The 26,278-nt window shown below is 40.5% G+C and overlaps 1 protein-coding gene across 1 annotated transcript in view; it reads left to right on the top strand.

Annotated features, from left to right (window-relative positions):
- Window positions 1-25,533, top strand: part of LARGE1 (LARGE xylosyl- and glucuronyltransferase 1) — a 281,219-nt gene extending 255,686 nt beyond the window's left edge. Inside the window, exons 12-16 of the mRNA XM_084289677.1 lie at window positions 2,217-2,380; window positions 6,785-7,063; window positions 13,423-13,569; window positions 18,683-18,878; window positions 23,357-25,533. Coding sequence (XP_084145803.1) covers window positions 2,217-2,380; window positions 6,785-7,063; window positions 13,423-13,569; window positions 18,683-18,878; window positions 23,357-23,554 — 984 coding nt within the window. The 3' untranslated portion in view covers window positions 23,555-25,533. The remainder of the gene's footprint in view (window positions 1-2,216; window positions 2,381-6,784; window positions 7,064-13,422; window positions 13,570-18,682; window positions 18,879-23,356) is intronic.
- Window positions 25,534-26,278: the final 745 nt, after the last annotated feature.

Genomic DNA, 26,278 nt, shown 5'->3' with positions numbered 1-26,278 from the left:
GTGGCTTGGTGACTTTCACAGCCAAAATACTGGAGCCTCTGAGAAGCCGTCTCCCTCCTCATCCCCCACCAAGGGCTCTGTAGTATGCAAAGCCATAATTGAGCCCAAAATGTTATTCTGTAACTTATAATTAAGTATTTATATCCTCATAGCTTGCAACCTGAATGTAATCTGATAATCATTCAGTGACTGCCTGATTAGTAGCTGCTGTACAATTATAAACTTCTAGCCTTGTTGTTTGTATATACAGCAGGATAGGAAGGTATCCCTGAAATGTGCTTTGCTATTGTCTTAACCGTTTACATTTAAAGCTCCTTGATAATTCTGATAAGGGCACACTAATATCTCTTTTCAAAGGAGAAACAAAAAGATACAATAATCTTTATAGTCATTGTTGTAAATATTGGGTTTAATTCAAATATTGTTTGAATGTGCTTCGGAAAATAAAGTACAGGCTCAGCTGAATCATGATTTTTAAAGCAGAATGAATGAAACTCCAACAATATGTAAAAGAACTCCCAATTTTTATTCCACCAAAAGAGATCTTGATTTCAATAGAAGTTTTGCCTGAGTAAAGATTTGTCAAGATTCAGGCTCTCATCTTTCTAAAAGCAGTCTCTCCTGAGGGACATTTTAAGACCTGTGCAGAACAATAGCAAGGAAGAATGAGATCCTGATCCAAAACTCATTGAAATCAAAGGAGGTGTTTCCATTATTCAAAAGAAGATTAAAGAGTGATATACAGGAAAATACCAGGAATTATTCCATCAGCTGTCACAGAAAAACATTCAGCTCTAAGCATTATTGTTGATGGCAGCCATTACGCTTATAGTTCCAAGAACAACAGCTCTTGTTCTTAACACGATGTTAGAACAAGAAACGCCTACATTTTCCAATGTTTTTCTTAATGATACTGTTGTAAACTATTACTTTAAATCATTCTGAACAGAACAGAAGAGATTTTTGAATCTAAATGAATGTCTATAATTCATAATGTTTATTTCATGAAACAATTTGAAGTTCACAGTGATTTTATCAAAACTTGTATATATATAACATGAATATTTGTCTTAATTTATTCTTTACTGATAAACAGGTAATCTTATCCTTCTTATAGGATATTTTTTAAGAAATAAAGTGTGGAAAATGATACCTTTACTAATAATCTACATTCTAGATCAACGCAAACAGAACTCTATTTGATATGTCAATATCATTTATAATTTTCATTGTCATTACATTTTGTGGAATATTTTACAGCAGGGATGACTGATTTTTCCTTTAAAATGAATGCATTTTAAGAATTCTAGCCAGATATTTGTCTTTAAATAATATAGTTCAGTGATGGAATTGGTCATCTGTATAGTTGTTTGGTCAGTTTTTCTCTTCCTCCTTTCCCAAGAGCCAAACTTTTATTCTGTTACAGCTACAGGAATAAATGACTGAGGATACAATTGCTTTCTTTAGCTGTTTTGACTTTGAAGGGGCTTGGTTTTCAGGGAAGCCAAGAAATACCTGTTCTCTGCTAATCTGGCATCCTTTTGATTTCTCAACCCAAATATCCAGAAGTACAAATCCTGTTAAAAATACAGGCTTATATCTGGCTCTTCTGCAGTTGAAATATTATTTTTATTTCAAAATTATACTGGTGCAGATACATAAGTCTCAAGACACTGACTAATGTTCAGTTTAAGCTGTTACTTTTCCAGCTGTCTGTCCATGCCCCTAGCAGCAGTTACTGTTCTCCAACAGAGGCAGCAGAATGGGAATTGCTTAGTCCAGGGTACAAGCATAATCTACTGCTGAGTCCCCTCTGCTGGAGCTGTATGTCTACAAGTAGTTTAAAATACTGCTTCTAATAAGGAGTGGTCTTATGCATCCCATTGGATCATTAGCTCTGAAACTTGGCAGTTATTAAATGTGATTGTTCACTGTTTCATTGCTACTCTGGATGTTGGAAGATGATAATACATATGATATATAAAATACATAGATCATAATATAATGGTCTGTCTGCCTCATCTGTTTGCTTAGGAGTGCTTTCTTCTAATCTCTTGTCCAGTGGCTTGAAGGAGTGACACTTGGGAAAATACTGCTATGTTTGTTTCAGTCTGCTCCCCATTGCTTCATGCTGCAAGTTCCCAACCTCCTTACTCTCTCTGACTTGAAAGAGGAATAATAAAGGACTTATATTTATGTCTGCTTTTCCCTTACAGCTCCAGAAACAGCTGTCTGAGCTGGATGAGGATGACTTATGCTATGAATTTCGTCGAGAACGCTTCACCGTCCATCGCACTCATTTGTATTTTCTACATTATGAATATGAACCTGCTTCAGACAATACTGATGTAACACTGGTGGCTCAACTTTCAATGGACAGGTAGGCAAAAACTCTTGTTCATCTGGAAATGTGAGACGATGAAAATTTTTTGACAGTCTTAGAGCATTTCAAGAAATCCATCTATTGTAATGCTTTAGGGAGAAAGAAAAATGGCTTTCACAGAAACTTAGATATCATGGTGTAAGACCTTGCTTGAATTAGGAGTAGCACATGTAGACATCACACATGCATCCAGACTTCAGTTTGCAGTGAATGCAGGAGTGTAGGTGGAGTTCATGTGAGGCTAAATACTGGAACTGCATGGGATGTTACTTGTCAGACTTGTCAGGCATTATTATTTTTTGGAGTTTCACAGCCACCTAGGAAAAACAGGAGATGTTGGTGATGGACTTAGGCAAGCAGTGTTAGCTGATCAAAAGGTTTTTCACAGTGTTTCATCTTCAGACAATGTTAGTTTTGCTTTCATTGGTATTTCCCTTGCAGAAAATTTCAGTGAGTGGCTTGATTTTCTTATAATGAGAGTCAAAACTAAACATTTTAGTTTCAAATTTGGCAGTTTAAAATAAAATATTTTTAGTTTTAGTGTGCTAGTGGGAAACAAAAAATATCTCCTTTTGATAGGAGTCATTTCATTTTTATACAAATGTTGATTTTCAGGATAATATCTGTAGTTTAACTCTTCCCAACTTTCAGTTCCAACGTAAAGTGGAATTTAACTGGTATTTCATTTGGGGAAAAAGTCCATTTCATGACAAGCTCCACCTGTGCCTTTCTGATTCCTGCGTTGTCACGTTTCAGAAGCTCTGTCAGTGTAGTCCATATCAGCCAGCTCTGTGACACTTTGAATTGTCAGTCTCTTTTTTCCTCAGGCTTCTCAGTTCAAATCTGTTCCAAACTTTGTAGCTGCTGCTATCAGAGTAGGTAATAAAACAGGGCAGAGCTCCTTGCATATAAGCAAGCAACTTATACTCTATTTGGCAGAGCACATGCAGAATGCTACATGACCCGTGAATATCACCACTGCTACACCAGTAGAAGGTCAGCAGTATTCCACGAGGGTCAGAGGAATTCAGATTAACAGACATTTGCAGCCTGTTTTAAAAATAAACATGAACAGATGAGGGCTGTTTTGTTTCGGCAGTGCCTCAGCACTGCATCCTGCACGTCATATTATGATTTGCTATGCACATCGGTGTCTGTTCTATTGATTTTTAATTGAGGAAACATTTCTTAAGTGTTCACAAACCTTTGAGTAAAAAACTAAAGAAATAAATTAAGCCAGACCCTGAGTGAGTGCCACAGTAAATTAGTAGAGTTGGTCTGTGCACATGGTATATTTTCCCCCCAGAATTTAATTCAAAAGAATGAGCTGGGGCTCGGCACTGATTCACTGGCACTGATGCAAAGTCTGAGCATCTGTTTCTCTTTCTGGATCCTCACTGGGGCACATGTTTTTATTGATAGACAGAACCACACATTTTTATTCAGGAAGAACAGCCCTCCTGATACTGTGCAGGAAAAATCTTCCCTACTTCTTTGGTGTGTTGCTATAAATTATTGATTTGAGTTGGAAATACTCTCTTTCAGCTAAAATCAATAAATAATATCATACCAAAGAGCTGTTTAGCTGCTTTGTTTTCTTTCACATCTTTCAGTTACTGCCTTATTTTTTGGTACCTTCTTTAGACCACTTTTATTAAATTCCTCCAGCGTAGCTATAGACATTTAATATTAGTGTCTCAGATTTAACATGGCATGTACATAAACAATGTGCTATATGCTACACTCTTGCTTAGTTCTTTCCAATGATCCTCCGACATAAGGAAAGGCAAAAAAAGCAACTCCCAGTTGTCTCCAATTCTAGACCTGCTGGAGTTGAGACTGACATGACTTGTGACAGGCTTACGTTTGTGCTATAGGCTTGGGAAATGGAAGACAGTGATGCAGTTTAGGAGGTAACATTAATGTCTGTAGATATAGGCTTTGAGAGCGACTTCATTCAGTGTTGTTATTGGTCTCCTCTTGTACTGATGTGACAAATTTGGTCTGATAATGGCTTGGTTGCATCACAGGCTTTATATGTGGATTTCAAGCAAGTACTTTGGCTAGGCAGCTTTTTTAAAGGCAAGGTATGTACCTAGGAATCAGAAATATGAGAAATGTGAACTAAGGGTGTGGATGAGGAAAGAAAAATTTAGCATTAGACTGCTTGAGGTCAGGGTGAGAAAGACTCGTAAACTGGTTGAATGTGCTTAAGAGGAAGAGTGAAAACAAAGAATCTCACCAGTAAAATTCTCTTGACTGAAACAGACCTTAAAAAAAATACCAGCTAAATGATGACCTCTATTATTATGCAGTGTAAGAGTTTATTTATTTTCTTTATAGAACACATTCCTCAAGACAACTAGAAACAAAGAAATAACTTGGTGTGCTTAGAAGCTTGTATTTCTAAGTTCTGTGGTCAAAAAAAAAGACTTCTAACAACCTACAGAGTTCAGATTAGGGAGCATCATCTAGCAGTCCCTGTATCAAACTCATAGAAGTGTAGCCTGTCAATGAGAAAGGCCCAGCAAAATGGAGTGTTCTGAAGGGCACTAAGCTGTCCAGCTGGAAATTTATACCAGCAAAACCCAGTTTCCACTTAACCGTTGCAGAAAGCTTTGCAGGCGTCATCAGGTGTGCCGTTTAAATAAGTTATGTATGCCATTTGTCCACTGCTTAGAGTCCTTGAAAGGCATTTTGCTACATTTCTTTCTAGGCAAGTATTTCATTTATAAAAGGCTGCCCTAAACATGAGTGATGATGAAATGGATCCTACTGATTAACAGGTTGTCACTATATTGGAGAAAGCAAAAAATATTTTTTTTTTCTCTACTTGTTATTAGTACAATCAAAAGCCTAAAGCCTTCACATACCTTTTAGATCCCTTTTATCGATTGGTGTTTCTAATTCAGCTGTATGTTTCAGGCTGATAATAGCCTTTGTTTCAATAATAGATAAAAAGAAAATAATGTACCAGGTATAGATTAGTAAAAGTAATATCTCATATCTAAGACAAAATGATTATATTGTCTTGAATGTCATCAGGATCATTCAGAAACACTGGAAAAAGATATTAATGTTAAATCAGAATTTGTGTTTGCTGGTATATCATTCCTTTCTGCTGCAATACTTAGTGTGATAGTAGGAGGGGGAAATTATTTTCTCTGATTACAATGATGCAGAAAACTTTTCTTGTGTTCTGTATAAATATTAATAGGAAAAATCTAGTAACACGGATATGGAAGGTAGAGAAGATAATCATGTTGCATCATCTACTCTTCCTAATTTTTAATAGAATATGTGGCTAGGCTGCATAGGTTCATTTCCCTTTATATTAACTCAAGAGGCTTTGTAATCAGTTCTTGCTGTATTTTTGGGTGGCATATCTTAATCTCTAGGCAATTCTGTATAAATTGTCCAAAGTGATTAATCTATTTTGACCAGACTGGGTTTGATTTACATTGTGTATGAGGTATGTTGCTGTCATTTTCATCAATAATATTTTAACTGCTGAGAGTTTTTAAAAATATTCATTTATACAACCTGTTCTAAAAATCATTTAGTGGACTTTGAGGAGATAATGCTAAAACATATACAGATTAGTATTTTAAATGATGGTTTTGTCTGAACTGTTCTTTTGGTATTCCATGCCATATCTCTCCCTTCTTCTCTCCTTACTCATGGTAAACCCCATTTCTGTTGTGTCTCATCCTTTTGCCCTTCCCCTGACAGTTTTTTCCAGTCAACACAAATGTTTATATAAGTCAGTATTCCCTTGACCTGTCACTTTCAACAGTTTTTAAGATCTGACTAACTGCCTTGCAAAAATTTTGAAAAGGTTTTCCTAAACAGGAGGTAAAGTGATCTGTGGGTCTGTACACCTTTCTTCTCCACTGGCTTCCTGAAGAGAGACTAACTTGGCCTAAAATGTGAATTGGGCACTAGGCATAGCTTTAGATTACAAGTCCCCTATTCTGTAATTAGATCTACAAAGACAGATCCCTACAACCACTCAAAGCTCTCATCAGATGAAGCCCCGTCGTCCATGTGGGTTTTTCTGCAGCATCAAGGCTTTAAGCAGAAAGGATTGTCATAGATTTCACCTGGCTTTAGGTATTTGTGTTGTGGATGTTTATATATGAGCTAGTGCCATCTTTGTCTCCCTCGTATTCACTGGAGAGAGGTAGGCGTATCTAGGGTGCAGTCCACCTGTCCAGAAAGAGACATGGACTTAGATAAGATGAATTGTGCTGTAGAAATATTTATTGCTTTCCACAGGATATAAAGTGATGCCAATCTGTCTCACTTAGATAGAGGTATCTGTATTTGATGAGATGAACCCAGGCAAATAGTCCCAGACGGGGAGACAGCCTTTTCTTATTCTTACCCTTCCTCTTTCAGGCTCCAGATGCTTGAAGCTATCTGCAAACACTGGGAAGGTCCGATCAGCCTGGCACTCTATCTTTCTGATGCAGAAGCCCAGCAATTTCTGCGCTACGCCCAGGGCTCAGAAGTACTAATGAGCCGCCACAATGTCGGCTACCATATCGTCTACAAGGAAGGCCAGTTCTATCCTGTGAATCTGCTAAGGAATGTGGCCATGAAGCATATCAGCACACCGTACATGTTTCTGTCTGACATTGACTTCCTGCCCATGTATGGACTCTACGAGTACCTCAGGTAAGTGGAGGAAGGCTCCCTGCTGCCACATGCTTTTTCAGCCCCTCCACACCCCAGCCTTCTCACACATTCCCAAAATAATGCAATTTGAGCAGATCTGAAAGAGGCAGTTTAGTTTAAAGTGTGACAACACCCAGCAAGGCACAAGAATTTTTAGGGCATAGGAAGAGGCTGTAACTAGAAGTAACATAATATTGCTATAAAAAAAAAAAAAAAAAAAAAAAAGAAAAAGAAGCGGTTCTAAATGTGAAACCTGTTAGCTATCAGAATCATTTTTCAAAACAGTTTGAAAATTGAACTGGATTAAGTGTCATTAAAGGTGCAATAGCGTCCAGTATTAGCAGAGATGTGAAATGAGCAGTATCCTTACACATCCCAGGTTCTTAATGTCAATGACAGAAAAAACATGCAGAATGGTACTGAATTTTTTGTCCTTGTGATACATTCTTTCACTCTTTATCCAGTTCCATATCTTGAAAACGGAATGAGAGTCTAACCAGCTTAAGAATATGAGTACGACCTGCACCTGTCAAGGCAAAATAATTAGCGTAAAGAAACTGGGAAGAGTAACCTCAATGTGTACTGTATCTTAATGAATGTGAGCAAGTTGGACTGAACAAACTACAGAGCTCTCATCTATTAACAGAGCTATTTTTAATAAAGACCTTTTTCCTCTACAGAGGCTGGTCACCTGAGGCCAAAGCATAGAGCAAGGAGGACACCCTGTGGCCATACAGAAGGATTTCAGTTCCTTAGTCCTTAACCAGTTTTGTCTTTCATCTCTTTTTGAGTTTGGTAAAACCTGATCACAGTGCTCCAGTGAGGGTCTGCCTGTAGGTGAGCCCTTTCAGTATGTAGGCCTGGGGTGCTGGAGTGTAAAGGGCAATATACCTTCCTGTATTGTAAACTTATGAATCGATTCCTTTGTTTCAGGCTAACTCAATAAGAATCTTCTTCTCCCTTCTCCCTCATGTGGACAGTTGCCTTTTTCACGTTCCACATCTGTGAACTGGTCCAAATTCACTATAGCTTTTAAGATGCTGGATTTCAACTGAAGCTTTCACTGAAGCTTTATCCCACTGTGTCAGCCAGTTTCCCACTTATTTCAGGGATATTTCTTCTTTACTTAAAGGATTCCAAAATAATTATGTCTCTCGCACACATTAACTGTCTCAAGATACGTACAGGGACTGCTGTTATTAGCAGTACCATTCTTTGACGTAAGTGCTGCATGCTGTTACATTTCTTCAGATCAATGCTGGACACAGGAAGGATAGCAGCTGTTGACACTGACATGTAGTACCAGAAATACAGCTTGTTCCTACATGCTGCTTTGCAGTGCATTGATGGGAGCCAGAACTGAAACGAAGGAGAGAGGAGAGAAAACAAAGTGACATACCACAGTGCACTTGAGACATTACAGCCATACAAATTACTCTGATATGGTGATAATGTATCATGGGACTAAATGCACAGTGATGCCACACATTGGTGTTGTTCATGAAAAAAAAAAAAGAAATGGATTGTCACAGAACATTGTTGCTTCTGAGACACTGCGTTGCTCTACACGTCTTTTGTGAGATCCACATCACCTTAACTCTGTGCATCTCTGTTGCTTGGGAATATTGAAATTGCTAATCTGCTACTTCCAGCTCTTTAAAATGGGACTGGATTGGAGGTGAGGGGGGCACAACTAGAGTCATTTGTTGCTTTTTCAGTAATGATTTTTCTGAGCAAAATAGCAGGGAAGTGCAATGAGATTATTTTAAATACAGATATGTGTTATATTTCCACATTGACTGTTCCCACAGCTCCTTCAGGTAGCTGATCAGCGCCGTCTGTTGGAATGGCAGCTACTGTTTGGTAGAGAGTCATATACATATATTCATCCTCATTTCCTCAGAGAGAAAAACCATAAGCAAAAAGATGTAGTCTGGTATTTCAGGTGCTGCTTTATACAGAAAGAGCCAGACAACTCCATCTTGCTTGCAAGCTGCATATATTGTATACTGTGTCTCTACAGAGTATGTATTCTCAGAGAAAGGAATTTTGAAAAACATTTCCAACCTGTTTTGAAGGCGTTGTATGTGAAGAATTGCAGCCAGTTTTGAAGGAGAAGTTGGTGGTAACCAGTCCCTCTAGGTATCTGTTGCTAGCACTTAGATTTATGTTAATTGAGCTTTTTCACAGCTGCTAAGTAATGCCATTTCAATGCTTTTAATCTCCATCAAAACCCCTTTTTGTTCTACCTTACTCTCCTGTAAAGTACAGAGGGGCAGAAATGTATCATTTAAAGGCTTCCTGTTTACAAAACTCAGGCATTTTTATGGTCTGTGCTGAGCAGAAGTCTTTTGTCACCTTCAGTCATTTGTTACTGAGGTCATCTTGTCATTGCCCCAGAGCTAAAGGCTCTTTCTGGTTGCAAAAAGTAAGGTGTGTGGGTCATCCTAAAGGCTCTTCTAACATAAAATAACTAGACAGGCTGCTTCTTTATGGTATCTACAGTTGTCACAGCTAGCACTAAAGTTCTTTCCTGACATATTTCTATAAAATATGCCCTTTGCTTCCAGGGACACATTAGCATAAACTGGGAGCTTGCATCCAAACCCTATCCATAGGTTTTAGACCTCTCCTTGTAACATGAATTGTGAAATATTTCTGATTGCTCTTTAGCATCTCAGAAAGAGTCACACATCATGTTGTGCCTGTTAATTTTTATTTGTTGGGTGCCTTTGAACGTTCCTTTTGTAGAGAGGATGAAAGTCCTGATGAATTCAACACTGGGCTGACATCTCTTCAGTTCATGTAACAAACCCCATGACTACCTTGTCCATTGATCTTGAGCTAATCACTGAGGGTCCTAATGGTGGAAGATAATTGGAATTAATGTACACTTTTTTATTTTTTTTCTGAATTCAGTGCTTTTGGATTAGGTTATTAGTATTTCTGTATCTGAGCTTCTTTATCCAGCAGAAATGGGAATGATACTACTATCTCCCCACTTGAGGATGAAAATGATTTGTTAATTTTTGGAAAAGACTGTGGAGATGAAAATATTGATCTCAACATGCTGGAGTTCATTCAACCTCTGAGGAGACTCTTGTGATTTAAGGTTCATTTCATCCATGCTCTACAAAAAAATAGAGTTGATTGGTAGATAAGAAATTTAACCCAACTCTCACTGTGTCAGAATGACATACATCGGGTCTGAACACAAAGGTGCCTGGGAAACGGTTTCCTGGACAACACTAGCAAAGAGAAACCTCTTCATAAAATCTTATATCCTCATTTTGAGGTTTGGGGAAAAGGACAGATATAGGAAAATGGATACAGGATTGATATTACCGAATCCAAAAAACAGCCCTCACAAGGATAGTGCAGGAATTAAAAAGTTTCCCTAGTGCTGGTTTGTAAAATAACCTAATGTGTTCCTCATGTTATATTCCACATACGTTGCAACATTTAACAGTGGAAATTTTCTATTCCAAGTACCACAAAACCAGTCAACCAGCAAATGGCACCTCCACTCAAACAAGGAAAAACAAAAAAACAAACAAACAAACAAAAAACAGCACGACACAGAAAGGAAAAACAGACTTGCTTTCAGTAGGAAGAGGTTAGATTTTCAGCTGGGAGTCCAAGGAGCAGACCACCAACTTCTTATCAGAAGAAAATGGAAGGAGTTCTTTTCTCTACCAAAACTCCCTTGTCTTTATCACAGTTAACATGACCTCTGTTGTCCTCTGTCACTGAGGTTCAGCACCTGGGTATCAGCATTGATTCTTTCCTCACCTTATGTCAGTCTTTTATGTCATCTAGTGCACATCCAAAGCAGGCTGTTCTACTCAGAGATCAGTGCTGCCCTCAGCTCCCAAATCAGTTTTGCTGAACCTCTACCCTTTGGCCTTAACAATATGCACCTCAGATGCTCGCATACCTCTTGAAAATATTTCTGCAAAGATTATCCCATTACATTATTTTACTCTTGAAGCACCTCTGGTGGTTCTCTGTGTTTGACTGCATCTACTACAAACATCTTGTTTTCATATTCTGCTTTTTTTTCCATATTAACCTTGGACTGTTACAGTGATTTCAGCCTCAAGTATCAGTTTTTTCACTCTGTGTTGGTTTTCTTTGTAAAACTGTCATCTCTTCTTTCCAACAAGAGATCTAAGGCCCAGTTCAGACACTGACACCTGTTTTAAATTTGCAGATGACGACTGGGGAGTGTATAAAAGAATTATTGATACCCATATAATTTTTGTGCTTGTTTCCCGTATTTTAGAAAGTAAGTCACACTCAACACTAGTTGTAACATGCAACTCTGCCTTACACCCTTGCTTAATACCTATACCTACTTTAGCTTCGATCTACTTCAGACTGTGAACTTTGGTGGACAGGATTGTCCCCTACTCCTTGGACAGTGCCAAGCAGAGATGAAGCCTTGAGTTTTGCATGAGACATTTGAGCTCTCCGTGAAAGAGACAGCAGCAGCCATAAATGGAAGTGGCTCTTCCCTTGCAGAGCCCAAAGGATGAGCATCACTGCAAACATCACCTGTTTCTTCCTTGCACTGAATCCTCAAAGCTGCACTGCTCAAGTCTGACAGATTGTATAGAGTGCAGAAAGCCTGAGATGTTGTCAGAGTAACTGTATTAGTGTACCCTGCTTGCAGAGAAGGTGTGAAGAGGAAAAAGCATTAAAATCATCGTAAAGACTGGATGCTGGCACTGCTCAGTGATTCTGGAAGGTCATGGAGGCTGACTGTAAAGGATTAATCTATTTACATGCAGATATCTTGGCCATTAGTGATGGTGAGGGAGAAGAAATAAGGAAAGTACAGAAAAGGTATAATAAGACTGTTAAAATCTTTCAGTTGTGAAAAGTTCAGTGGAATGTGGCAGGGGTTCTTTAAACAATGCAAACTTTGCAGTAAGGCTTTGGGAACAGATTTTCTTTTATAGAACAGGCCCATAGGGTGGTATGAATTCTCTAAAATTCAGATTTTATTAAATAGACCTGCTCTTTTTCTTCTTCTCTGATGGCAATAGAAATACATGCTAGATATTCTATTCCTTAGAAAAGTGGTTTGTTTGGTCCTTCTAGTATTATGACAGTGATCCCAATTCCTTCATCTTATAAGGCTGTAGAGTTTCTTGCTTGTCAACATTGTCCTTGATTGCTTGTTGCAGTAGCATAAAAGCCAGGACAGTGAATCCTGTTAAAGGGAACTGACTTTGACAGGGAGAGAGAGGCATATTTCTCTTATGAAATATAAAGATAATGAAAGGAAAATCAAGACAGAGTTATTTCTAATGACAAGCATGCTAAGATTCAGTCAGGGGATGGAAAATGAACTTCTCTTTCCTTTTCTTTGAATTTTAGTTTGCTAGGAAAGAAAAGACAGAACATGTCTGGCAGGCAGTCTGTAAGATTGCTAAGCTGTTGTCCTAAGGACCCTGTCTGGAAGGGCCTTTTTGCACAAAATGCAGTATGCTTGCATGCACACATACACACTGAAAAAGTCTCCACACTGAACAACTTGGAGCAAAAGGAGGCAAAAAGTGAGGTATCTCTTTGCACCCAGTGCGCAATCGTTCTCTGAAGCAAACAACCTCCTTGCCTTACATACAGTGCCAAGCACAAATGAGCTCTGAGCTCCAGACACTACCATGCACATGATTAACAATAACAAAGAAACACTTCTGCTAATTTCCAGTTGTGGTTATTTGCACCATGTCCTTTTGCAATAGATCTGTGCCTTACCTTGAACAAAGATCAACCTTCCTGGCAGCCAGCGTTCTTGAGGGCAGATATCTGGTCCATAAGGGGGCTAAGGTAATACATACCTCAATGGACACACAGAGCTCTAAAGCAGAGGTGAAAAGCAAATGTGATGGCACAGCATAACCCAGACAACTGCTAGGTTGAAATGCAACTAAACTTTCTGATTCCTCACCTCGTAAAGTCCTGAATAAAACCCAGTTCTTTAGAACTGCCATGGACTGGGCATCTCTTTCCCATGTATATAGAAACATAAAGAGATTTAACTGCATTTCTCTTACAGGGCTGGTAAGTTGGCCCTACTCAGAGTCCTAGTTCAGCTCGGGGCATCCCTGGACATGCAGGGTAGCATTGATCTGTCAAACACACAAGCTCTTTTTGAACTGTACTGTTCTCCCTGCTCACAGAGTAGCAGATTCAAAAACAGAGGAAAAAAACAATGCACTTATGGGAAAGAATATGAGCCATAGTTACATTTGCAGTATCAAACTGCCCATTCTCTGCTCTTTATTTTGAAATGCCAAGTGATTTTCTCAGTTTAACATTTTTCTGCTCAAATTTTTTCTCTTTTCCAGGAAGTCCGTCATCCAGCTAGACCTGGCTAACACCAAGAAAGCTCTGATTGTACCTGCTTTTGAGACCCTACGCTACCGCCTCTCCTTCCCCAAGTCAAAAGCAGAGCTGCTATCTATGTTGGACATGGGAACCCTTTTTACATTCAGGTAATGGAAAGTACTTTCGTTGAACCTGTGGTCATTATCTCTAAAGAGTTTTCTTCATGTTCTGTGAATATTTTATTTTTCTCTTCTGTCAGCTAGCTAGCTCCATTAAGAAATGTATTGGATTTTTTTCCCTTTTCATAGAGAGGCAGTGAACAGAATCATATGTGGATATATTCCATCTGTAAGGTCGGCATTTTATCTAGTATTATACTCCTCTACTGAAGGACTTCAATTGTTAAATTGAATTTGTTTTATTTTCGTCATTCTTTATTGCTCTACAAAATCAGGCGTGACCATTACACTCATGTGCGTGTAATTTCCTTTTTGGCTGCCAAATACTATCTGGATAGCTGAGTCCCTCATGTGACCAACAATAATTTCTCTCTGCTCTTTGGTTTGGTTTCATACTGACTGATTGGAAAAACAAATACAAGCTTGCCATGTGCTCTTAAAAAGTATGAAACAGCTGCTTAAATAGCCAGAGTTTCCCAATGTAGAGGTGAAAGTATACTCTGACTAGAAGCTGAGAAATTAAGAACACCTAAATTCAGAGCTCCTCTCTGATACTCCTTTTGTTGCTGTGAACAAGTCACTTCTATTGTCTGTCAGACTTTTCAGTTTTAAAACACAACTTAACCAAGGGTTAACTCTCTCATGGGTGTGTGGTCAGGTCTGATTAGCAGACATTTGTAAAGCATCGTAGTGATGGCAAGAGTACAATATGGCCTTATGATATTGCACAGGGAGGGGGCTTAGGAAACCTGTGTTCATGTCCCAGCTCCGCTAGTGTCCTGCTGGGAGGTGCTACACAAATCAGTTCTTTCTTACATCTCTGTTCTCCGTCTCTGAAATGCAGGTAACAATGTTCACCTCTCCTTTATACAGTATTTTGAGATCTAGAGATAAGAACTATGAAAACACTAAGTGTTATCCACAGCCAGCACAGCTCTTTATCACATCTTCCATCCTTTTCTTACATTAGAGCTTTCCTCACCGTACTTCTATTCACTGCATTATGCACGGCTCTCATTGCAGCAGCCACCCTTCTCTCATGTAGCTTTATGTAGACATCATAGCAGACAGCCTGTGTGAGCCTGGAAAACACAATTCTGACCCTACAGGTACCCATGACTACCTTGAAATAGAAGCTCGAGGTGACTGAGATATTAGGTAGGCATGCCCATCTCTGGAAAATTACTTAAGGTTACTGATAGAGCAAGCATATTTCCCCCATCATTCCTTAGCAGTCAAAGACAAATTAACAAGAAATTTGTTGATAGAGAGTAATTGTTTCTCCCATAGTTGAAAGAAAAAATCCTTCCAGTGGAAAATAACACCCTCAGGATTTTCAGCTGTTATATTCCACCAGCAGTCAAATTTTCAGCCTGCACAGCAGTGGCCTTCCACTACAGATTTCATCTTCAAGCTATTCAGCATGTTGGCATGTTCCGCACACAGCCAGATTTGCACCTCCTTTCTCAAGTCTCACTCAGGCAAAAATCTCTTTAACATCAGTGGGAGTTTTGCCAGAGCAAGGTTAAAAAAGAACTGAAGGACATGCAAACTGTAGCTGGTTTGCATATTAATGTAGGACACGTTTTACAAATGCTTCCCTAGTTTGCTTTGGCTCGTTTCATTGTTCAAATCTATCAACAGCCACAAAGCAGCTGTGATCTGGGCCGAGAATTTCCACCTCCACCTTCAAGGTGCTTTAATAATGCTGCAATTCGAAGGCTGAGCGGGTGGGAGTGAACTGGGGAGGACTGCTGTGACAGTGATTGCTGAGAGTGCCTGCAGCATCCCAGTCCCTCACACCACACGGTAGATTACAATCTTTCCCTCACTGAAATTGCTTTTGTCACCTCTTTTCCAAATGGTGACCTTTTCTACCTCTGGGCAGCTAAGGAGTACAAAACGGCTCTCAATTACATCCCCCAGTCACCACCAAAAGGAAAAGGAAGACGTGTAAGCATCTGTGGCTGACAGGGTGTGCTGCGTGGAAACTCTCTGCAGCAGTGGGATGCTCTGTCCCAGCTTGATGGCTTCGTGTGCAGGTGCTGGCTGTGACTGTGCCTCCTGAGGATGTGCCTGCTTCATGGCTGGGTAATAGCTGATGAACCACGAATGTGCTGCCGACACAGCTTTCAGGCACGAGGAAAACCACAGCTGGTAGAAGATGCATCATATTGAGAAAACATAACCAGCAACGACTGATTAACTAATTAACTGATTGCATCCACAATCCAGCAAAATGTTTAAGCATCTGAGAACAGAGCTGAGAAAGTTTTTTCTTTCACCAAAACATTTTTCTCACTGAAACGTGAAGCTTTGAGTGACAGGGCAGGGAGGAAGAACACTCTGAGAAGAATAACAATTTCACTTTGCTAACTTTAGCAAAGTTTGCTGTAGTTTTGAAATCGTATTTTGGAAAAAAAGCAATGGATATAGAAAGTAAGATGAAACATTTGACCCAGAACAGTTGTGGGTTTTTTTGTGTAGGTGTTTTCTATGAACCATGGGAAAAAAAACTCATCATCATTGCACAAAGACCAAATGATTTGGATTGGATTTTTCAAAATTACCAGTGGGATTGAAAATGCCTTGGTCACTATTTTGACAAAGAGACTTCTCCCAAAAATCTGTGACATTGAGTGTGGCCTTAAAATTCAATGTGTGTTTAAATCTTGGGTGAGAAGGCTCTGAGTGGGAGAGCTACATTTATTCATTTGTCCTGCTGATGGAAGACCAATACAGACAGTGAACCAGTTCTCACAACTGCATCACTGAGAATAAAGCCTGTTGGAAATGACTCACTCTTTTATGGTAGCTTCCCCTGCAAGGACATCCATGTAATGGTGTCTGCATATTCTGATTTTGCAGTTCATTTCATGTGATGATTAGTCATTGGCCAAGACCTAGCTCCAGCAGATTATATGTATATATATTTAGACCCATATTTTATGTACATGTATGTATGTAATCCTGAATTCACAATTCCAACTTCCTGACTGATTATTCCATTGCAATTAGTGTGTTCACACCTTACTTGAGCATTCTGTACTCAGATTCCTATTTGTCCTGACCTTAGCTACCCTTTTGTCTGCCACTTTCCCTCCACTCCCATCAGTTGCTCTGAAGAGGCAAGTAAAAGATCTTTGTTTTTTTTTGTTTTTTTTTTTGGTTTGGTTTGGTCAGGTCTATTCCTTCCTTTCTGATTTTTCTCTTTCCACTCTCACTTCTCTGTCCTCTCTTCATTGTCTGCTCCCCACGATTTAATTTTTCCTGCTGGTCCACTCTCTCCACTCACAGACGTTATACCTGAGCTGCTGTGTCTGCTTACATTGCTAACCCTGAAAAGGGTCAAAAGTAAGGGATGTTTTTATGGCTAGTGTCCTGTTAGCCCCGCTGTTTTAATCAGTAGGAGAGTGTTACTAGAGGAACAGAAGCATTTGCCTGATTCTCTGCAGGAATCTCTCAATTAACCAAAGTTTGCATGGGGCTTTGAAGATACAAATCACTTCATGAGTGTTTAGTAGTCATTATTGTTATTATCATAATTAATTTCAAAATGCCGGAGGTAGGACGTTAGAGTATCGTCCACAATCCCGTATCATTTTATATTGTGATTATTGCTCTATATTGTGATTATATTTTTTCCATCATGGATAGCTGGTCATTAGTGACTGCATAGGTTACCTAGTCACTTCCAGAAAAGGGATGGGCTTTTTGGAGATGGTTCCAAAGGCCTTCAGGGACTGTAATCTTTTTGAATGCTGCACTGGTTTCTAATAAGCTCTGGTTAATTCATTCAGTGTTAGTTTTTTTTAGTACAGACGGGCTTTGTTTTTCCTGGTCCCCAAGGCAGATATCCGAAAGTGATGCAACCTGTTTACAACTTAGAAATGCAGCTTCCAAAGGACCATAGGTTACTTGGGACACCAGTGCAGTTGTAATAATCCTGTCCTCCTACACTGCCCCTGACCAAGGAGAGTCAGTGAAGCTGAGCAGTTCTCTGTTTGTCCAGCAATAAGCCATATGAGTATACAGCCAAAGTAGGAATTCTTGGACTGTGATTTTACATCTCTGTTTTTAACGATAGCTTGCGACAGTATGAGAATCCAGGTCCCAGTTCTACAAATAGTTAAAGCTTAAACCTCTTCACTTTGAGCACATGAGTCATCCCCGTGAATTCAATGTACCTTACATTACAAACTGGCAGGATGTTTGTTTTGCCCCTTCTGTTACACATCTCAGAGCATTGTAATACAGATGGCCTGCTATGCCTTTGTTTCATTATTTAATCTATGAGTCTGCAGAAAGAGCCTGTCTCATTGATTTTTGGAAAGGTGTAAGAAGAGTAAGTGGGCGAGAGAATCATTGACCCTGGCACTAATGGGGTGGATTCAAGCTGTGCTTGGAAGGGACCTGCTGTGACCTAAACAAGATTAACGAAGTATAAAAGGATCTTTTTCTGTAAATCAAATTGATTACCTTACTCAGGATCATGCGGGCGCCCCCCACAATATAGAAAGTGCAGCAGAAATGTCTTTGTGTGATATTTTACTTATTAATTTAATTATGCACTTTAGCTCCTGCCATAGTAATAACAGTAATTAATAAAACGGAACATCTATCCAGAGCTGCAGGTGTCTCTCATACAAATTATAAAATTACATACAAAACAGATCGTGAATGTCGCTGTGGTGTAGAAATAGCTAATTTTCAGGGCCTTATGTGAGCTGCAGGGTTTCATGCTGATTTTAGAGCACTGATGCAGCCACTTGGTTGCTAGGAATGAGACACAGCACTTTGCAGTGCAGATGAACTGTCTGCGTGTTTTGTAATTGTTTCTCACGTTAGCATTAGGTAGTGTTTTCACACCATCCTTCACCAGCTAGATCTGTTTAAGCATCAAGCACACAGAGGCTCTGGGAAGCGTGCTGGAAACAGTCCTAGAAATTGCCTCTGATACGTCCTGAAAACGATGATGTGAACTGTAAGCTAATGTCCTTATTTTCAAGCGTTTTATCTAACAAGTAACATTTTGTAGCCTCGCCAAGATGCATCCTGTTTAATTGCCTCCCCGTGTCCGTGCCATTTATGTCTGTTGAAGGTATCACGTCTGGACAAAAGGGCACGCGCCAACGAACTTTGCCAAGTGGCGAACAGCCACCACCCCCTACCGCGTTGAGTGGGAAGCAGACTTCGAGCCATACGTTGTTGTGAGGAAGGACTGCCCGGAGTATGACAGGCGGTTTGTTGGATTTGGCTGGAACAAAGTGGCTCACATCATGGAACTGGATGCACAGGTGAGAAGATGATGCCTGCATAACTCATGCAGGGGCAGGTGGCAGGGTTGTTAGAAGAAATCCACCTTCTGTAGAAAGGCTTCAAGCTCTGCATTGCCAAAGTGCTCACCTGGCCTTACTGAGCTCCTTAATGAGTGCTTTTTTGAGCTCAGTTTAGTCCTTATCAAGCATTAAAAAGAGTACTGAGTCTCCTTAGTTCATTTGTCAGTGCTGAGAAAGCTGTTGTCTCAGAGTGACACAATTCTTCCTGCCCAGCAGTGTGCCCAAGTACTGCAGCACTTGTTATCAGTCTAATCACCTACTGTGGGGTCTATAGACCTATAGATCTGGCTGGAAGCTTTTCAGTTAAACAGAGGTTGGTGAGTCCCAATTGTTAATTTAGAATTCAAAAAGCAATCTTAAACAGAATCCAAGTCAAGGATCTTCAATTTCTAGCCCAGATTTACAGCGCATCTCTGCAAAGTCAAGGTCTTCACATTTCCAAAGTCTCCAGCTATGCAGCAGCAAACTCCAGAAGATCCAGGTATTTGATCCTTGGGCTGTCTGCCTGTTGGATTTGTGGCTTGGGATGGCACTGCTGGACAGAATATAAAGAACAAGGATGCAGAGAGACCTCGAGAGTCCCAGACTGGCACCAGAGCTCTCAGAGCTGCCAAGGTCCTTGTCACAGACCTAGATCTTTAGACTGGCACTGGTTATGGCTCCATGGGAGTCTGGTGTTGCTGTGCACTGAAATGGCAGAGTTTGCACATCCCTGCTGTTCTTGGATGTGAAGCTAACCAGTGCATTAATCAGCAGGGGCTGGGTCATGGCAGTTCTCTTTAGTTTGCTGTTTGTTTTTTTTTTCAGTTCGATTTCATTTCCAGTTTTTGAACCAGTGGCATTTCATCGTATCTGAAAATAATTTTAGCCAGCTGTATCCCACTATGCTAGTGGGATATGCTTCTGCTGTGAGGACTTGGGTCTGGGATACAGCTGATGCCTCTCTGCCCAACTGTTAGCAGCTTGCAGAAAGCAGAGCAGCACAAGACATACAGCAAGTTATTGGGAGACTGTATCTTGGGGGTGCATGATACAGTGCTTTTGATGAAGGCAGGCATACGGGAGGGCTATTTTCTACTGCTTACAAAACCACATGGCCACCTTGGGCTACCTGCCACTTGCCCTCTGTTTGAAAAAGGGCATTGCAAACTAATTTGTGCCTACTTCTGTTGATGAAAAAAATGATTACAGACCCTCCCCCAAAAATTGTCCATTATGTTATTATTAATAGTAATACTTTGCTATAGCACTTTAATTTTCCAGTGCACTATCCAAACACTAATCAATTAATTATCGTTTGTGGAGAGTGCCAATGCAATGATTTATTTGTTAATCTGGCTATCAGGGCTTACATTCCAACTGGCCACTCTCATCTAGCACTCACGATTTAACTCTTCTGCTCAGAGACATTTGCTCAGCATACAGACTCACACATAGGAAATTGGAACATTTTTCAAAGTTGATCATAGCACAGGTATTTAAAAAGGCCATTGGGATGGAACTAACTCAGTTGGGGAATTGTTTTTCTCACTCTTCCAGCCTTAAAAAAATTCTCACTTTGAAAAGAAGTTTAATTTTCATCTGTAGCAACTTGGGTATTGGCCTGTTTTCCCACAAAATCAGGCTGGAGGGGACATGCTATTTTTCCCTATGTCAGCTAGAAATATCAAATTCCCTGAGCCAGACCAAAATATGCTGGACTACCTTGTTGTTCTGTTTTCCTCATAGTAAATTCAGATGTGCTCCTGTTTGGAGTTTACATGTATTTAGGCTTTTTCCTTAGGGAGCTTTGATCTCCCAGCCACTCTGTTGCAAATTTTGATCAATCTCCTGAGTTCTGTCTCCTTTGCCTGGCTGCTCCTTAGGTTAGAAGGAAGGAATTGTGATGAATGGGGAACATCCCCTCCATAAAAAGGAGGAAATGCTGCACCAAGCACCCATAAGGCATTCCTTTGGCTTCAGGGCATTCATGGATCATGTTGCTGCAAGCTGTTTGGCTGGCTCCTTTATCAGCAGACAAAACAGCCGCTCAGCTGAATTATTTCCCTGCTCCTCGCAACTGCAGCGTGTGTCAAACAGACTGTGGGAGACACCTCACCAAGGACCTGTGCCACTACCATCCTTCAGAGGAGCACACAGTGTGGAGATAATCGTCATTATTATTCTGGGGGCATGGAGATGTCCGCTGAGCTGGATGCTGTACAAATATATGGATAATGACAGTCTCTGTCTAAAGCATTTATAATCTGTGAGATAAGGACAGAGGTTCCTGAGAGTGCTTTGCTTTCTCAAGGAATGTTTTCTTACAGTAGAGATGGGCCATTAGGAAACCTTTCCCCGCTCTTCCAGTGATTGTGGAACTAGACAGTGAGCATCTCTTTTTCCAGGACCCCAGCCCAGCATCTTTCAAAGGGGCTTACATTTTTGGCACACTGTTATGTGGCTGAAGGCCTTTCAGGGATGGGAGCACTGCTCTGCAGACCGTTTACGTTGCAGAGCATAGAAAGTCTTTGATCTGCAAGACAGCAGACTTGAGATGCAGAGAAAGAAATGCAAAAGAGAAAAGATTGTATGAGGGGCGTTTTTCTTCCTCAGCAGATTCAGCCCTTAATGTTCAGGTCCTGCAGAGAAGTTATGTAGTTTGTTGTTCATCAGCTCTCCTCATTCCATTATGGCAGCCTTTGTTTTTGTGTTTGATTCCCCATTAGTTCCAAGTCTCTTCCAGCTAAATGAGTTCTGCCTGTGAGCATCAGAATATTTTGCTCTTCCTGTACACTCGTCATCCCAAACAGAAGCTCACAGGGGCCTATTCCCATGTATGACAGCATTGTCATTTGGCACAAAGATTTACTCTGTAGCACTGTTTGGCAGGGAACAGGCACTCCCATAATGAGAAAGGAGCAGCCACACAGCTGCATCTGCACTGTCCAACAGATGCTACTGTTTCCTAAGTGTTTCTGGGACAGCACTGCAGTTTCTGTAACTTCATGTGGGGCTGTGTTGCTCAAACTCTTGGTTTCTGGTAGCATCATCATCCAGCAGTTTTCAGTCTCTTCTCATTGTAGCTTGTTAGGTGAAGGACTGTCTGTAGGTGAAAACCCTAGTGTTTATTAGCTCAAGTGTGTTCTCTCCCATAAATCTCTTTCCCTAACAAAATATTTTGGAATATCCTGCCTCTCCACTGCAGGTAATTAATCTGTGTCCCAGCACAGACTCCTAAATCTACACAGGGCTGCAAACCAGAAGTTCAGCTCCATGTCTTTTAAAGCCAGCATGCTCTGCAGAAGCTCTGTGGTTGTTCACCGTCTTACACAGAGATGGTTAATAAGGCAGTGCAAAAACAGTTGTAAATAGAAACTGGGTATGAAGAGTAGCCAGTGTGCTTGTAGAGGCTTTGAAGTGGCTCATCATTTACATCCCATACAAACTCAGACTTTCTGAAATTTAACAAAAAAAAAAAAATAGCTAGCATAGCCTCAGCTGATAGGGTACTTCACTTGGCTACAGAATTCTGAGGTTCACGTCCCTTTCCTGTCCAGATTTTTGTGGGACCACATACCTTCTTGCACATCCTATGTGGGACCACATACCACATTCTTGTGCATCCTACACTTATGACTTTCCAACTTTCCTATGAGGCACTTTTTATCTAGCTTTGTCTCAAATGATCAATCATATATTTAATTACAAAAATGGAGCAAATCTAATAAGAGTAATTGAAACACGGATGAATCATAGTTTTTAGCAACAAAAAATGTCAAAAACCTTCTTCAGAATTAGTGAAGCAGTTACAGAGGAGCAGAGGAATTAGCACAATATCTCATACTTTGTGAAGAAGTTAATTTGTTTAAAACCTTTCCAAGATTTATACAATCCGAAGAGAAATCTTCTCAAAGCATATGAAATTAGCGGGTCCATTTTCACACTCAGCCTATAAAAGGCACCATATTCTCCCACTACTTCAAGTTTATAAATAGTCTGGGACAGTTTTGTTGCTGTAAGTATACAGGCAAAGTAACATAGGTAGTGCAAGGTGTCCCTTTTTAAATATTGCTTATTCCAGCATCCGACGAAAGATAAATTACAGGGGGGAAAGCATGCTTTTGCAAGCACAATTGAAACTCATGCTGTGTGCATTCATAGTTGGTTGTAAGCACACTACTGTCAAACATCTGTGCTGCAGACATGACGTCAGAAATGTCTTTAGCACCATTTCTCTGTTATTTGGTTTATATGGAGTAAAACATTTTCAAAGACAAGGTAGGTCCTTCATAAACACAAAAAGGTTTATTTGGCATAGTTGTATGGGTTAGCTGTTCTTGAGACCTACAGTGAACTGTTGCATGACAGAATGTGTTTGACTGTGGAGGCATGAGAGAGGTGCATTGCAGGAGGGCTCAGGAACACCCCTCACAGCTGGTGTCTTTCTCCCCCAGGAGTACGAGTTCACGGTGCTGCCCAACGCCTACATGATCCACATGCCGCATGCCCCCAGCTTCGACATCACCAAGTTTCGCTCCAACAAGCAATACCGCATCTGTCTCAAGACCCTGAAGGAGGAGTTCCAGCAGGACATGTCACGTCACTATGGCTTTGCAGCTCTCAAATATCTCACGGCAGAGAACAACAGCTAGCACAGCGGAGCCCATTTTAGAGGAAACAGAGACACTGAAGGGAGGAGCCACTCAACGTTTGAGGCCTGGTCTTCAAACTTCGAACTGAGAAATACTTTCAGTTTTTTTATCATACCTGGCAGTTCTAACAGTAGAAATTTGAAGTGACATGTCTTCAGACTGTGCTCATCATCCCCTTCCCCAGCCACCCCAGGCCTTTCAGCTTTAGCATTTGTGAGGTGTCAACAAGAGGGGCCGGCTACACGCCTGCTGTACTGCAAGATGTGGGGACTGGGCATGGGCTGGGAATGCACTCTGTTCTCTTAACTGCAGAGCAAAGACAGACCTTCAGAATATAGGATTTCATGTTGCTATTTAATAATTTGACATGCTTTTTATCTGTAAAGGAAGATCTTCGGGTCGCTGTCCTGTGAATTTCAAATCTGCACTACTCTGAAAGGGAACTTTCACCTGTGAACATTCACAGTGGCCCTCTAAACATGGATGACCTTGTAAATGCAGGATGAGCCAAAGGTCTGAATTAGCCTTGAAAATGAAGGGGACACTTATACAATACTGCACTCCAGGGAAGGTGTGTTACAGGTTTAGGTGTGTACATGATATCAGTTGGTCTTTTATGCTCAAATTAGTTACGTTTTATCAGGAAAATCCCTTATGCCCTGCCCTGCCTCTTCCCCAGTCCTAAATGCTGTTCCTTTCCTTGCCAAGGAAATGTCTCCATTGTGTTTCTTTCCCATCTTCAGTTCTGGTGGTCCAGTAAAGAAGATCAGTAGCTCTGCCCGAAAGTGAACAAAACCTGTTAGTGTAAGGTCTGTTTTCACCAGAGCAACGTGTTCATATGTGTCTCGTAAAATAAAGGGCCTGGTTGTAACTCTTTATCTTTTTTAGGCAAGAATTGGATTTTGCCTAGAAGGCATGTTGTGCGGGGGGATATTGATTCATAGACTCATTTCAGTGCATGCCCATCCGTGAAGGCACTGGGCCTTGGGCTTTACGTGAACTTTGCTGAACAGGGAATATAAGCGCGACAACTCGTAGCCTGGGTGCTCTCCTGCTGCCTGCTACAAGGTCTCAGAACTACTTCGTTAAAGGAGTTTATAAATAAAAGGAGCAGAACTGTTAGGAATAAACTCCCCATTCGAGGGAGAAAAGTTTATGTTGGGAATCTGAGTGTGATTGTTTGCTTGAATGTGGGCTGGTCAAGTTCACAACTTCAATACACACAGGAATATTCTGGAGGGTGGACAGGAAACTTAACAAGCAAAACACAGAAAACAAGACACTGGACTTTTTACCGTTTTCTTTATCTTTCAGTATTAATGTTGTGTTTACATTGGATGAGGAGCTGAGGTTTAATGCACTACCCCTTGCAGGGCTATTTGTAATTTCTGTTGCAATGTTAATAGAGAAAGCAGAAATGATTCAGTGAGAAATGTGTCTCTCTCCTTTCCCCAGATCCCTGTACAACCACATGTACCAATACCACTGCCTGAACTGGGAAATGGGTCCACATTGTGTTCTGCTCACTTTGTTCCATTTTGTTTTTCAGCCACTGGACCTTCTACTTTCTTCCCCAACTCATCCCTCTAGAGCTTGGTTTTATTTCTAACCTGACATTTCGTGAGAGCTTTTTGTTACAGTGGAAACCACGCTGTTAAACCAGACATTTAAACTACAAATATCAGTTCATCATGCTGTGTATATATAAGAAAAGCCAAAAAAGGCAACATCTTTGACAAGAAATAAAAAGGGGCGGGAGGCTATGTGCAATTACTACCTTTTCCCCTGGGAGTGTTGGCTGCGTAAGAATACATCAATGCATAATTTTCCAAAGTGCTTTTCTTTGGTTCTTAATGGCTTTATGTAAAGATTTACATAAAAACCTTTGAAGATCTGGGAAGAAGTGAAATGAGTGCTCAGTCAGTCCTGGCTAAGATATATTTAAAAAAAAAAAAAAAATCTTAACTCACCAAGTCCCGTATTGCTCACAATTAAGGGCCCAGGTCACTGCGCATAATGAGAATGAGAACCTTGCTGCACAGAGCCATGATGATTAGCTAATGTGCAAAAAGTTATCAAAAGCCAATCCTAGAAGGGGCTGAAGTCTTGTTGTGCCTACATACAACAGAGTTTCAGTGGGGCCACCGTTATGTTTCATATATTTTGAAAACTCATTTCCAGGTGTACATTTCTTCTTGGCTTAACAATGTTGCCCAAGGATGGACTGGGTTGCCTACAACTGCGTAACCTGTAGCGTGGACCTGTAGGTAGTTTGGTTGTGTCATTATCAATGTCAACATTATTTTCTTCTCAGTGGTCCTGAGATGCCGATGGGGGAGCTGGGAGGTGACCGTTTGCACCTTGCCTCTTTGTGCAGCAAGTTGTGGGAACTCCTGGATAGCCTTAGATTTGCAGTCTGTTGTAAACAGCTCAAAGATCGGTAGTCGGTTCAAAGAGCCCGTTTTTTTCCTTATGGACATGGTGCTGACTTGTTTCTGTCACATCACGTTTGTGTGTGCTTCCTAATTTGAGAGATGTGGGGCTTGGGTTTTTTTAACACATTTCAGCCAATTCATGTGGTAGCAAATTAGGCTTACTTACCTGTCTTGAACTGCCAGGGCTCCTCCAACACCGTGAAAAAAAAAACACCAACAACAAAAATCCCCAACACAGTTACAACACTGTCTGCTAGTCCTCTGCTGTAATAGGTATTTGCTAGGAATT

Source organism: Netta rufina, assembly GCF_964035555.1.
Source record: "Netta rufina genome assembly, chromosome: 1".
NCBI lineage: Eukaryota > Metazoa > Chordata > Aves > Anseriformes > Anatidae > Netta > Netta rufina.
The sequence above is the reverse complement of the archived record's forward strand: the minus strand, read 5'-3'. Positions and strand labels throughout refer to the sequence as shown.